The 14,304-nt window shown below is 39.7% G+C and overlaps 1 protein-coding gene across 1 annotated transcript; it reads left to right on the top strand.

Annotated features, from left to right (window-relative positions):
- Nucleotides 1–12,324: 12,324 nt before the first annotated feature.
- On the top strand, nt 12,325–14,023 carry NDN (necdin, MAGE family member). The gene has a single exon (XM_001492612.5). It carries the CDS (start codon nt 12,471–12,473, stop codon nt 13,446–13,448), a length of 978 nt encoding a protein of 325 aa, XP_001492662.1. The 5' UTR covers nt 12,325–12,470; the 3' UTR covers nt 13,449–14,023.
- Nucleotides 14,024–14,304: the final 281 nt, after the last annotated feature.

The raw sequence follows: 14,304 nt of genomic DNA, 5'->3' as shown, positions 1-14,304 counted from the left end.
AAAGAACACCTAACTTCTGTGTTATTCTTCCCCCAAATCCACCACCAAAATGTAATCATGAGAAGACATCAGACAAAACTAAATGATGTATATGCTTCAAAATACCTTACCACTTCCCTCCAACAGTGTAATGTTCACAAAGACCAAACTGTCATGGATTGGATGAGACTAAGGAGATAGGATGACTATTGAAATGTGGTAGTCAAGGTTAGATAATGGAACAGAAAAAGGACATTAGTAAAAATAAAAGTGAAATAGAAATAAAGTCTATAGTTTTTTAATAGCAATGCATCAATGTTAATTTCTTAGTTTTGATAAGTATGTCCTGTGAATGTAAGATGTTAACCTTGACAAAAATAGGATGAAGGATGTACACTAAATCTCTATGCTATCTTTGCTACGCTTATGTAAATCCAAAATTATTTCAAAATAATGAATTTTTAAAAAATGTAAAAATGGTCAGATTTGCTGTCATAGCAAGATTAACCTATAAATCACCTACGAAAATTACTTTAAGTATAAAGACAATAAAAAGCTAAAAGTAAAAGGGTAAAAAATATATGCCATCTAACACTGAGTAAAATAAAATTGCAGCAGCTATTCCAATATTAAGCAAAATAGATTTCAGAGCAAAGGACATTTCCGGAAGATCATTTCACAAATATAAAGGGAAATATTCATCAAGAAGACATAATAGCACTAACATTTATACACCTAAATATAGAGCTTCAAAATAAATGAATTAAAAACAGATCTGCAAGAGAAAATAAATAGAACTACTATTTTAGTTGGCAATTTCAATACTTCTCTCTCAATAATTGTTAGAACAAGTAAACATAAAATTAGCAAGAGTAAAAGATAATTGAACAATACAGTAAACCATATTGACCTAATTGACATGAATACAACATGCTACCAAATAACATCAGAATACACATTCTTTTCAAGTGCACATGTGACACTTGCAAAGGTAGACAATATTATGGGCTCAATAAAAAAGGCTCAATATATTTAAAAAGTTTCAAGAAACACAGAGTATGTTATTCTCTGACCACAAAGGAATTAAATTTGGAATCAAGAACTGAATGATCTTTCAATATCCTCAAATATTTAGAAACTAATTGACACACATCTAAATGACCAATGGGTCAAAGAAAAAATTCAGTTGGAAAACACATATAAAAATTTGTAGATGTGGTTGAAGAAGGTCTTAGAGGCAAATTTATAGCATTAATTGCATGTATTACAATAAGAAAGTTCTCAAATAATGATTCAGGTTCCACTTTAATAAAATAGAAAAGGAATGGGGCTGGTGTGGTGGCGTAGTGGCTAAGTTCATATGCTCCACTTCAGAGGCCCAGGGTTCATGGGTGTGGATCCCAGGCGCAGACCTACACTACTCATCAAGCCATGCTGTGCGGGTGACCCACATACAAAAAATAGAGGGAAATTGGCAGAGGCGTTAGCTCAGGGCCAATCTTCCTGACAAAACAAAAGAAAGAGTACATCATACATTGAGTAAGTAGAAGAAAGGAAATAATATCAAGAAGTAGAAAACATACAGATGATAGAGAATATCAATGTCACAAAAAGCTGATTCTTTCAAGAGATGAAGAACATTATAATTCTCTAGCCAAACCGCTTGACATCAAAAAAAGAAGACATAAAGTAGAGGAGGTAACAACACTTCAGTTTAAAAAAATATTGGAGCATAATAGAACATAATGCAAAAACTTTATATTAATAAATTCCACAAATTAAATATAGACAAATTCCTTAAATAGCACAAATTTTCAAATCTTACTAAAGAAATATGTAACCTGAATATTTCTATGTCCATTAAATAAGTGAAAATTTGAGTAAAAATCATTTTAAGAAAATTGTTAGAGATCAAGAGAAGGCTTTTTTAAGAAAGATCTCTGTAACATTTGTTTAACATTTTAGAATTGATTAATGTGGGGTCCATCCCGTGGCCAAGTGTTTAAGTTTGCAAGCTCTGCTTTGGCAGCCCAGGGTTTCGCTGGTTCAGATCCTAGGCACGGACATGGCATCACCTCTCAGGCCATGTTGAGGCGGTGTCCCACATACCTTAACTAGAAGGACCCACAACCAAAATATGCAATAATGTACTGGGGAGAAAAATCCAAAAAAATGAAAAAAGGGAAGATTGGCAACAGTTGTTAGCTCAGGTGCCAATCTTAAAAAAAAAAAAAAAAAGAATTGATTAATGTAACTTACAATAGTAACAACATAGAAAAGAAAAAACATATTATCATCTCAACAGTGCAGAGAAACATGCTACTTAATGGCAAAACACTGTATCATACCCTCATAAGATAGAAACAATGCAAGAATGCCCAGTGTCACCACTAGAGGTTCTAGCCAGCATAACAAAGCAAGAAAAATAAATAAAAGGCATCCATATTGGACACAGAGGTTTTTTTTTTTTTTTTTAATTTTCAAATGACAGTATCATCAATGTAGAAGAGCTGAGGGAAACTACAAAAACAAAAACAAAAACTACACCCTATTACATATTACACCTAATATGTAATATTTGTAAGTTGCAGGATACAAGATCAATATGAAAAATAAATTTTACTTGTATATATCCAGTAGCAAAGAAAAATTAGAAATTGAAATAAAGACATTAAAAATAAGGTCAAAAATCATGAATAAACTTGGATAAACTTGATAAAAGTCATAAACAATCTGTATACTGAAAATTATAAACCATTGCTGGAAAAAATTATGGAAGATCTATGTAAATGTAGAGATATACCAGGCCCATGAGTGAGAAGATTCAGTAATGTAATTTCTTCACAAATCATTTTTAGATTCTGCATGATACCAATCAAAATTGTAACAGATATTTCGGTAGAAACTGATAAATTGATTCTATCCCCATTGAAATACAAAGAACACAGAATAGGTAATCAATCTTGAAAAAGAAGAATAAAGTTGGAACTCTAACAGTGTCTTGTTATAAGACTTATTATAATGCAATATTAATCAAGACAATGTAGTATTACTGTAAGATAGATAGATAAACGGACAGAATTTGAGCCCAGGAATAGAACCACACCTATACGGACAAGTAATTTTTGACAAAGTTGTAAATGCATTTCAACGTTGAAACAATAGTCTTTTTGACAGAATAAACCTCAATCCATAACTTACGCCTTAAATAAAATTTGACTCAAAATTGATAACTATAAAAAATGCTATTTACATTGCAAATGTGCTCAAAAATTAAACCTAAATCTATAAAGCTTCTAGAAGAAACCATAAGAGAAATTGTTTGATATCTTGGGCTATGAAAATATTTCTTAGCCATGGCATCAAAATTCACAATCCCTTAAAGGACAAATTGATAAATTAGATTTTGTCAAAATAAAAAATTCTGCTCTCAAAAAGTACTGTTAAGAGAATGAAAAGTCTAGCTGAAACTGCGATAAAAAATTTGTAAAGCACACTTCACCTAATTTGATATGTGGTTGATGAAAAGCACATGGAAGATGCTCAATAGCATTAGCTATTAGGTAAATGCAATTAACGCTACAGGATGCCACCACATAACTATTAAAACAGACAAAATTAAAAAGATTCACTGTACCAAGTGTTTTTGAGGATGTGGAGAAACTGGCACCCTTATACACTGCTAGTAGGAATGTAAAATTTACAGTAACTTTGGAAAAACACTTTGGCAATTTCTTTAAAGTTAATCATTCACCTATCATATGATCCAGCTATTCTATTTCCAGGAAGATAAATTAAAGCATATGTCTATATAAAGTCTTGTGCATGAATGTCCATAGCAATCTTATTTGTTATAGCCCTAAACTGGAAACAGGCAAAATGCTATCAATAGAAGCTAGGGAAACTGTTTAAATGGTTAAACAAACACACTTTATGGTATATTCATATAATAGAATCCTACTCAGCAGCAAAATAAACTCTTGGTGTATGCTATAACATGGATAAATCTCAAAATAACTATTCCACAGCAAAGAATCCAGACAGAAAAGATTACATACTGTATGATTTCACCTATATAAATTCTAGAAAATGTGAACTAATCTATTGTGACAGAAAGCACGTCACTGGTTACATGAAAGTAAAGGTGGGTGGGTCATGGAGTAATTGCAAATGGATATGAGGAAAGTTTTGAGGGTGCTAGATATGTCCATTATCTTGATTGAGGTAACGGTATAATGGATATATATTTTTCTCAAAATTTATAAATTGTACTATTTAAATATGTTCAATTTATCATATATCAAGTATACCTCAATAAAGCTCTTAAAAAATAAACTATGGGGTTTCACCTGTGAGAAGAGACAGTGATGAATAAATTGAGATATGGGAGAGGCAAAGTTTTCAAAGGCACATATTAAACACTATCTATGCCTATTTACCTCCTGCCCCATAATGAATGGACAGGATCTCAACTTCCTCGAGGGAAATCCATGATTCTAGACCCCTGTCTTCTATGAACAGTAAAGACTCATCTCAGCTTTCCTTGGAGTATAGAGAGTTCAGTCCCAAGAGGGCTGCAGTTAACAAGTAGAGGAAGCTAGAGTACCAGGAGAGTGGTGAGGATGCATTCAATTTATCTTATTAGAGGCTGTGGTATAACTAAGAATTTGTTTGGTCTTTGTTCCAAGTTCCTGGCTCAGAACTTCAAAAACCTTTGTAATTTCCTCAGTTATAGGAGTGTCCTTGCTATGCTAATGAGGCGACTCATAGTGGGCCAGTAAATAACTTCAAAATGGAGAATTGTTACCAGAAAAATCAATCACATGATTAGAGGGCTGGGACTTTCAGCTTCCAGACCCTCCAGGGAGGAAAGAGTAGCAGGATGTTGAGTTCAATTACATGGTCAATGATTTAAGAACTCATGCCTACATAATGAAAGCTCAGTAAAAACTCTGGACACTGAAGCTCAGTATAGCTTCCTGGTTAACAAATATACTGATGTGCCCAGTAGATGATGTATACTGACTCCACGGGTAGAGGGCATGGAAACTGTTTGATGATAAACCTCCCATACCTCACCCTTTGTAGTAAAATTATAATCTTATGCATAAGATTTTTAGTGAGTTATGTTAGTCATTCTAGTGAATTATTAAACCTGAGAGGGTCTTGATAACCCCAAAATTTATAGCTAGTTGGCAAGACATGCTGGTAGCCTGGTGATCCCAGAAGTACAGTTGGCATGTAAAGTAAGGGCAGTCTTGTTGGGACTACGCCTTTTAACTTGTGAAATCTGCACTAACTATGGGTGATTACTGCCATAATCGAGTAGAAGTACATGCAGTTGGGCTTAAAAGAGTGGAAGTAACAAAATAAACCTAAAGCAAGAGGGGGCTCATTTATTTCTTTAACTGATACATTAATGGGAAGGGGGACAGGTAAGGCACTGTTTATAAAAACTATTTTACATAATTTTATATAATTATGTAATTTGAAAAATTAATTCCTGGGCATTAATCAAGCCAGTGGAAGTAGCCACTAAAACAACTAAGGACTCTGATGCAATGAGGATGATGGGGTCCCAACTTCATGAAATGAAAAGTCTTCCTTATTCCAGAAGTTAGTACATGAGCGTAAGATCCTAATTTATCAGTGGATAGTGGGATTTGAGGCTATTTTTGTGAGAATCCTGAAGAGAATCAACCAGACCTAATGATATTGAGACAGTGAACTCCTCCCTCTTGAGGCCATCCCATTGTGTGTCAGTATGACTGTACTGTAACAAATACCAAGGAATTCGGATAAATGCTAGACTTGGACTTTGTACAGCACCCTTGACAGCTTCATTGTCCCTGAATGTGAAAGACTCCACACAGTCCTTGTAAATCCCAGGGTACTCTATGCAATTTTGAAGTCATCTTTTTATTCATCTTTCCAAAGGGATGATCTTCTGTAGGGAAAGAGTTTTGCTAGGATTCCTTCTTCCACTGATTTTTCTCAAGCACTCAGCCTATTTCTCTACTTCTAAAACTGATTACATACCTGGATTCTCAATTTTCTTAACGCATTATTGAACCCTGTGGTAGGCTGAGAAATAGCCTCCCAAAAGATATCCAGGTCCTATTCTCCTAGACATGAGAATTTCACCATACATGGTAAACAAAGTGTCTTTGCAAATGTAATTAAGTTAAAGATTTCAAGAAGACAGAATTTAGATTGGGACATAAACCTAAACTGATAAACTGATGTCTTTATAGGAGAAATAAGAAGATTAGAAACACAGAGACAGGGACATGACCATGTGAACACCCATGTGAAGATGGAGGCAGAGACTGAAGTTATTCTGCCACAAGGCAAGGAATGCCAGGAGACACCAGATTCTGGGAGAGGCAAATAAAGATTCTCCCCTAAAGCCATCAGTGTGAGTGTGGCCATGTCAACACCTTGATTTAAGATTGCTGATGCCAGAACTGTGAAAGAATAAACTTCTGTTGTTTTAAGCCACCCAATTTGCGCTAATTTGTTTCACCAGTCTTAGGAAACTGATACACTGCACGGGGGATTTTAATTTCAGAAAATGTACTGGTTTCAATGTGGAGAATAAACTGTAGGTGAATAAGTAAACAAGTGAGAAGACGCAGTAGGAGTCCACTGCAGTAATCCAGGTGATAGAGACAATGGAAAATCATAGTGCAATGTTGAGAGATGGGTAGCGGGAGCATTGAGGTGGTGAGAACTGTGTGTGAGAGACAAAGATAAATGAATGGTGTTCTCAGTTCTTCCTGGGTAAAGTGGGTAAGACTGTCATGCTATGACCGTGAAGTCAGTAAATACAGAAAACAGAAAGGTTGAGGTGGGTCATTGATGAAGTAGAGTAGAATGTTGAATTTAAAGTTCAAAGTCATAATGTTAAGATGCAGTTTAGGCAGTTGGATAGCCAGTTATAGACCATAGAAGAGACGCTTTAGGCAGGAGGAATAAATTTGGGACTCATCGGTGTATAGATGTCAACTTCAAGCTATGGGAGATGGCATTGCTCAGGGAGAACATAGGATGAGAAGAGAAGGGGACATTAGGAAGGACCACAATTAACCTCAGCTTTTAGGGGATGGTTGGAGAAAGAGACTCTTTCAAAAGACTTGAGAAGGTACAGAGAGAGACTATTTAGGAGTCCCTCATGTATATGGAGTACTGAGGGTTCTCCGGAAAAAAGCTGTGGCCTGGGTGATAGGATGAGTGTGTGTGTTCGCAATATAGGTGAGAAAGCAAAGAGTGGGCTTAGTAAATAAATTGATCATTAAAAGGATAATAGGAAATACTACAAACAACACTATACACATAAATTTGACAACTTAGATGACAACTGACTCCTTAAAATCCACAATTAACAAAACTCACTCAACATGAAAAAGATAATCTGATAGGCCTACAACAAACTTTAAAAATTAAATTTGTATTTACAAACAAGCTGAAAAAGAAATCTCTAGGAATTGATAGTTTCACTGAAAAAATTCTACCAAACATTTAAATAAAAAATAAAACCAATTCTACACATTTTCTTCCATAAAATTGGAGAGGAGGGAGTAGTCTCCAACTAATTTTAATGCTCTAAAGCTATGATATCAAAACCAGATATAGACAGTACAAAAAAAGCAAACTACATACCAATAGCCCTGATTAACACACACACAAGAATCCTCAACAAAATATCAGCAGATCAAATTCATCAATCTGTAAAAGAATTAAACACCACAAACTTGAATCCAGGGTCTGCTTGAACAGGATTTATCTTCAAGACGATTGTTGAAGATGAAGCAATCTATTTTAATATGTCCTGGAAACAGATCCAAGGAGGAAAGTCATACAATAGTCTGGAAAGAGGCTTGAATGACTAGACCTGTTGGTAGACTACGTCTTTCTTCACTTTTCTCTACTTGTTAGTTTCAGTGGTTCTGAGAGACTGTACTGCCCATGAAAGGGCTTTTGGCGGTGTACGGGGGAAGGCGTATTTTTCTTTTCTTACACTTTCTTTTTGTTTTTTCCCATTTCTAGAGGGCATTTATACGTGTGCGTGAAGGGGACAGAGGTGTCAACCTTTTTGGTGTGCATTACACACTCACACAATGAACAATTTTCCCACCCTCACGCCAGAATGTTTCCCTTTGAACAAACCTCCAGAGGCTTTCTCAGGGTGATGCTATTTACCATCTTTGTCTCCCAAATTTCTCTTTCCAGCCCAAACCACTTTCCTGAGTCCTACATATCCAGATATTTTCTGGGCATGTCTACTCTCTCTTCCCAGTGCTTCTCTCTGAATAGTCTCAGGAAGTGGTGCCTCCATATCCTAGCTACATGGCTCTGCTCAATATTAGCTGACCCTGAGACAAAATCCTGGTCACCCGTGATACTCATAGTCTTCCTTCACTTTCTCTTATTACTTATATCTTCCCCAGCATCCCTGCTGATCATGGGTTCCCTATTCTATTCTCTGTGACAACATTGTTGCTCCCTAGCAACACAGAATAATGCATGATTATTTAATACTCATTTGTTTGCTTATGGCCCCGTTTCTCTACCATTTCCCCTCACTACAGATTACAGAGACCATATCTTTCCTTCTCATATATCCTCAGGAACAAATCCTGAAATGTAGTGTTTTATAAACACTTGCAGAATGGAGATGAAATGCAAGCCTTCATTCTTTCTCAAGTGGATTGCCGCGAAAGGTTTACTAAATGGTTTCTCTGACTCTCTTTGTTCACCTTCCCCAGCTCTAGTCTTACCTCCAGTTGACCTTTCTAAAGGACACTCCTGACCTTGTCAGTTCCTGAGTGCCAGCAGGCTGCATTGTGGGTCTGGGCAGGACTGGAAGATGTCCCATTTCAGTGAATGTCTTTGGGCCTCAGTTGGACAGGCGTGCACAGTGTTCTTCTAGGGAGAATGGAGGGATGAGGGGCCAGAGTTGAGTCCCCCTTCTTCACCCTCCCAACTGGGGAAAGCAGCACAGACTGCCCGCACTATTCTTTTGCAACAAAAAGGAGCCAGGCTGCCAAACAGTCCTAATGCAGTTGGTTTCCCCCTCAGACTGAGCTACTTTTCTAAAATGCAAATCTTTCAGGCACATGATAAACATTGCTCAATATTTGCTGAACACATTAATATGAGTCCTCTGTCTCAATTCCTTGGCCTGCAAGGCATTTGGGGCCCATATTGGGGCTCCAAGGTGGAGGTTGCTGCCTATGCGGACAGGAAAGAGCCAGAAGGATTCACATTTCATTTGGGGCCTCTGGGCCTCCACACTGTGAGCATGCGCGCTGTCCACTGGAGACTTTGCGGTGACCCCCCTTCCTCTGTTCACTATGGAAACCAGTACCAGGACAGGCGTCTCCTCCTATTCCTGAGTCTGCCAAGAACAGTCTATTCCACAGCTGTGTAATCTGTTCCACATTACAGAGTTTGAAGTTACCCACCAGCAAAACAGTCTTCAGCAGAATGTTTTAAGTTATAACATCTCCATATACTTCCTGCATCTATGGAACTTCTATTTACAGAACCTTGATTTAAAGAGGAGCACTTCATGAGGTTTTTCGGGGAGATATTTTGTAAACTTCCAGATTCTGCTTCTAAGCTGCTGTCCTTGAAACGACTCATCGCCCTTATCAAATACGGCAAAACTTGGAGATAAGCAGCAAGCCTAATTTATCCTTGGCATCCCCAGGTTATCACTGGAGCTCCAGCCCTAAATCTTGACCCTTGAATTAAAGAAGCTGTGAATGCCTCATGAGTACTGACTTCCTTTTCTTTCCTATGGTGTCATCTATCCTTTTAGTATCCTTCTGACGGTCTGCATCTCTAATTTATGGGTAGGTACTTTATTAGGTAGCTATCAAGTTACTGACTCCTCCCATGACACATGTGCAGGTTTACTTTCTCTACTTAAAGGCTATCCCAAGCTTTACTTCCTCCTCACCCCTCAGGAATTTTCTTTTTGGTAGGAAATGGAGACTCCTCAGGAGAACTTATACTAGGAAGAAAATGATATCACTTTAGCAGGCATACAGTTGTGCTCTGAGGGTGAGCAGCCGTGGGCATCTACTATGTACTTGGTATCAAACTTGGGCATCAGTCCGAGTGCTTTAAACCCGCTGAGCGTAATCCTTCATAGTGGTTTTAATCCACAGGCCCTGAGGCAGTATTAAACAATTTTCCTGTTAGCAGTAATGTGTGAAGTGAGCTGTGGTAGAAGTAGTGGTCCACTATTGGACATACGCAACTTCACTAGAACAAGGTCCAGTCTGGCTCAGGCAGCAATTGAAACCCAGGGAGCTCTCTGGAAAGAGCTCTGATATCTCGCTAAACTAGGTGCTTTTATAGTTTTATAACCGGTGTGTTTTTATAATTGTTCTTATAATTACTTTCATAATTTTTATAAACAAGTGTTTTATACTTTTATAAGTGTTGTGCCCAAACCTGTGGTTTAATTTAGTGAATTCATTAAATCTAGGAGGGTGAAGTGTGAGGATGTAATTTTAATAACCTCACAATGGCAAAAATTATGGCACATGGCCAAAGCTGAGCTGAGATTTAAATCACAGGCTCTAACATTTTCACTACTAGAAATACCTTAAGTGAACTAAATACTTAACACAAACACTTAGAAAAGACTATCCAAATGAAAGGAAAAAAGAGGAAGAACATTAATGGAGACCAAATGTGAGAAATGAGGATCATTCTTAACAATGGGGCAAGAAATTGATTCAAGAGCCACTTGTAAATAATTTTTAAAAAACATATAACTCATGCAACTCTGAAAGATGTACTCAAAAAAGTAGAAATCCATGGACTAAAGAAGAAGAAAAAGGATAAATGGGAAAAAATCCATCTGACATATCTGAAAGATCTGTAGAAACTACTCTTGTGAGATGAAAGCTTAAGGAGACCTATTGGAGGGGCTGATGTGGGACCGGTCCTGCTAAAGGTGATACAAGCACGAAAATCCAAAGATAGTGAAACAGCATGGAAACCCTTTAAAATCAATCTATTTCAGAGAAAATAAAGGGAAAATTATAAAGAGATACAAGCAAACGAAGTTAGGTCTCTAGAAATGTCAATACACTCTTTTCCATATGCTTTGGGTTGCAAGTGACAATATCCAGTCTCAAGACAGCATATTTAAGAAGGTGTTGGCTTGAGGAAATCCATGAGGGGCAGAGGGACCACACTGGCTCAGACCAGGGATGCTGGTCAGCCTCAGGAACCCTGGATCCAGAGGCTCCTACACCTGTCCCTTTCTTCATGGTTGCTTCTCTGAGAGTTTTGTTTCATTTTGTTTTTGCCCACTGTGGATCTGTTTTCTGAAACTGGAAATCACAACCACCAGTATGTTGCATCTCATATCCTTGATCATCTGAGAGAGACTGCCAGACATGATCTATGGAACCCATGTTAAAAAAAAAAAAAAAAGAAAGAAAGAAAGAAAAGAAAAGTCTTGGGAGGGATGTGCGTGCGCTGCCAACACGGGAACAGTTAGTTGCTGCGAGAAGGTGGAGGTGGGGTCCTGTGAGAAGGTGAAGGGTTCATATGAACACAAAGTGGAGGTCATAACAGTCATCAGGAGAAGGAGGGTGCTGGGCAAACGGGGAAAAAAGACATTAGACAAGTTTGTGATAATAAATTTTGAAATCTTTGTATGTCAGGATCTTAATGGAAAAATTAACATGAAATCAAAAAGACCCAAGGGAAGTGGAAAACCAAAGTCAAAGACTATTAAAACACTAACAAGGTCATTAGAATACTATATCCCAGAAAGCTGTCTTTGCATATGGATTGACTACATTCTGCATTTCTCATTTTATAAGCCCTCTGATTTGGTAGGGATTCCATCAATTTTTATTGGTATTTCTCAGGATTCCAATCTCAGGCATCCTCCTCACAGTTTACATATTTTGGTGGGGGACAATCCTAATTGTCCTCTCAGTTTAAATTCTCACACTCGCTGTCATGAAACCCAAGTTTACAGACCAGCGTAGACCTTTTTCTGGGACTCATATCTAATCTGATTCCGGATATACCCAGTTGAATAAGAAAGTCAAACTCAGCATCTCAGAAGCTTAAATTACCATCTCTCTCTTTAAACTGGCTCCTTCTCCAGTGCTCACCCATCCCTCTCCCCTCCTCCTCAAGACCTCCTTAGCCCAAACAGGACACCTGGGGGTCGCCTTTGCCAATATTGAGCGGCGACACTACCTTCCTTGGGGGGGTGGTCTCACTGCACACCCGCCCCGTCGGGCTCCCCGCCCCACCCAGGCAGCTCCGCCCGCGGCAGTGGACGCGCAGGCGCAGTGGCCCATACCGCCGCCGCCCCGCCCAGCCAGGCCGCTGCGGAAGGCGCCGCGCGCAGCAACGCGCACTTCCTCTCCAGGACTCCGTGGAGGGAGTGCACCGTCGAGGAGCTCCTGGACGCAGAGGCCGTGCCCTTGTCAGACGGAGCAGACATGTCCGAACAAAGTAAGGATGTGTGCGACCCCAACTTTACAGCCGAGCCCTCCAACTCTGAGGTGTACGGCAGCCCTGGGGTTCCCGGGGGGCCCTCTCCACCCGCGTCTCAGGCCGCGACCCTTGCAGGGCCAGAGAGCCCTCCTCTAGGCCCGACCGACGCCTCTCTGGCCTTGCCGCCATCCCAGGCCCCAAGCGAAGAGGGAGACCCGAAGGCCCTGCAGCAGGCCGCGGAGGAAGGCCGCGCCCACCAGGCCCCAAGCGCTGCCCAGCCCAGCCCAACGCCGCCCGCCCCGGCCCAGCTGGTGCAGAAGGCGCATGAGCTCATGTGGTACGTGCTGGTCAAGGACCAGAAGAGGATGATCATCTGGTTTCCAGACATGGTGAAGGATGTCATCGGTAGTTACAAGAAATGGTGCAGAAGCATTCTCAGGCGCACCAGCCTCATCCTCGCCCGAGTGTTTGGGCTACACCTTAGGCTGACCAGCCTGCACACGATGGAGTTCTCGCTCGTCAAAGCGCTGGAGCCGGAGGAGCTGGACAGAGTGGCGCTGAGCAACCGCATGCCCATGACAGGCCTCCTGCTGATGATCCTGAGCCTCATCTATGTGAAGGGTCGCGGCGCCAGAGAGAGTGCTGTCTGGAACGTGCTGCGCATCCTGGGGCTGCGGCCCTGGAAGAAGCACTCCACCTTTGGAGATGTGAGAAAGCTCATCACCGAGGAGTTCGTCCAGCAGAATTACCTGAAGTACCAGCGCGTACCCCACGTTGAGCCACCAGAGTACGAATTCTTCTGGGGCTCCCGTGCCAGCCGCGAAATCACCAAGATGCAAATCATGGAGTTCCTAGCCAGGGTCTTTAAAAAAGACCCCCAGGCCTGGCCTTCCCGATACAGAGAAGCTCTGGAGGAGGCCAGAGCCCTGCGGGAGGCCGATCCCACAGCCCACTGCCCCCGCAGCAGTGTCTCCGAGGACTAGCAAGGTCTGGAGGCAAATTAATGGTTTCTGACCCTCACCAGGGCGGTGGAAGGGTGGGGTGGGACATTAGAGTATTCAGGATTTACTGTGCAGTATTTCACGTGTAACTTTGTTTTCAGTACAGTGCTTTTATACCTTTTAATGCAATGTTGTATTCATTTCAGTACTATTGAGTAGAGTGTAGGATTTATGCATGTTTGTTTATAAGTAAGCTCGGTTGGTGCTTTCGCTTTTTGTGCTACCTTTCTTGAATTTTTGTACCAGAGACGTGCTAAACTTATGAAATACATTGAGAAATTTTCCACCTTATTCTTTTATATGGGACGGATGGTGTGTATTAGGGTAGACTGTTCCTGGAGAGTTTGGAAGAACTCACCAGTAAAGCTGGCCTCACCAAGAGAAAAGTCAAGGCCCTTCTCTGACCTCGCTGGGCGCAGGAAACATCCGTGTGGAGTGCAGTGATGTGAACTGAAATGGTCTCAATGTGGGCACTTGGCACACTTTACTAAACACAAATACAAACCCACCATGAGTAAACTTTAAAGTAAACATTAAAGATTCTTGTGATACAATCATTTTTGGCAAAGTGTACTTTATTTTTTTAGCAAAGCTGTGTGGGTGGGGAATGAGACATTTTAAAAAGTGTACAAATATAACTTTCATCTAATATGGTATGAAAATCTCTACTCATCATTACTCATAAGTGTGTAAAGTTTATGGTTTTTTTTTTAATGTAACTCACATGTTCATTTCAAAACTAACAAATGTAGAAAAGTATAAAAAACAAAAGCAAAAGTGCTCATAATCACATGGACATAATATTTAGAGTAATTTCCTTTCTTGTGTTTTATACATT

This window comes from Equus caballus, chromosome 1 (assembly GCF_041296265.1).
Source record: "Equus caballus isolate H_3958 breed thoroughbred chromosome 1, TB-T2T, whole genome shotgun sequence".
NCBI classification, from domain to species: domain Eukaryota; kingdom Metazoa; phylum Chordata; class Mammalia; order Perissodactyla; family Equidae; genus Equus; species Equus caballus.
Note: the sequence above shows the minus strand (reverse complement) of the source record. Positions and strands in the feature narration are given on the sequence as shown.

Excerpts from the sequence above, each read along its gene's own strand:
- NDN (XM_001492612.5), top strand. The coding sequence starts at position 12,471 with ATGTCCGAACAAAGTAAGGATGTGTGCGACCCCAACTTTACAGCCGAG.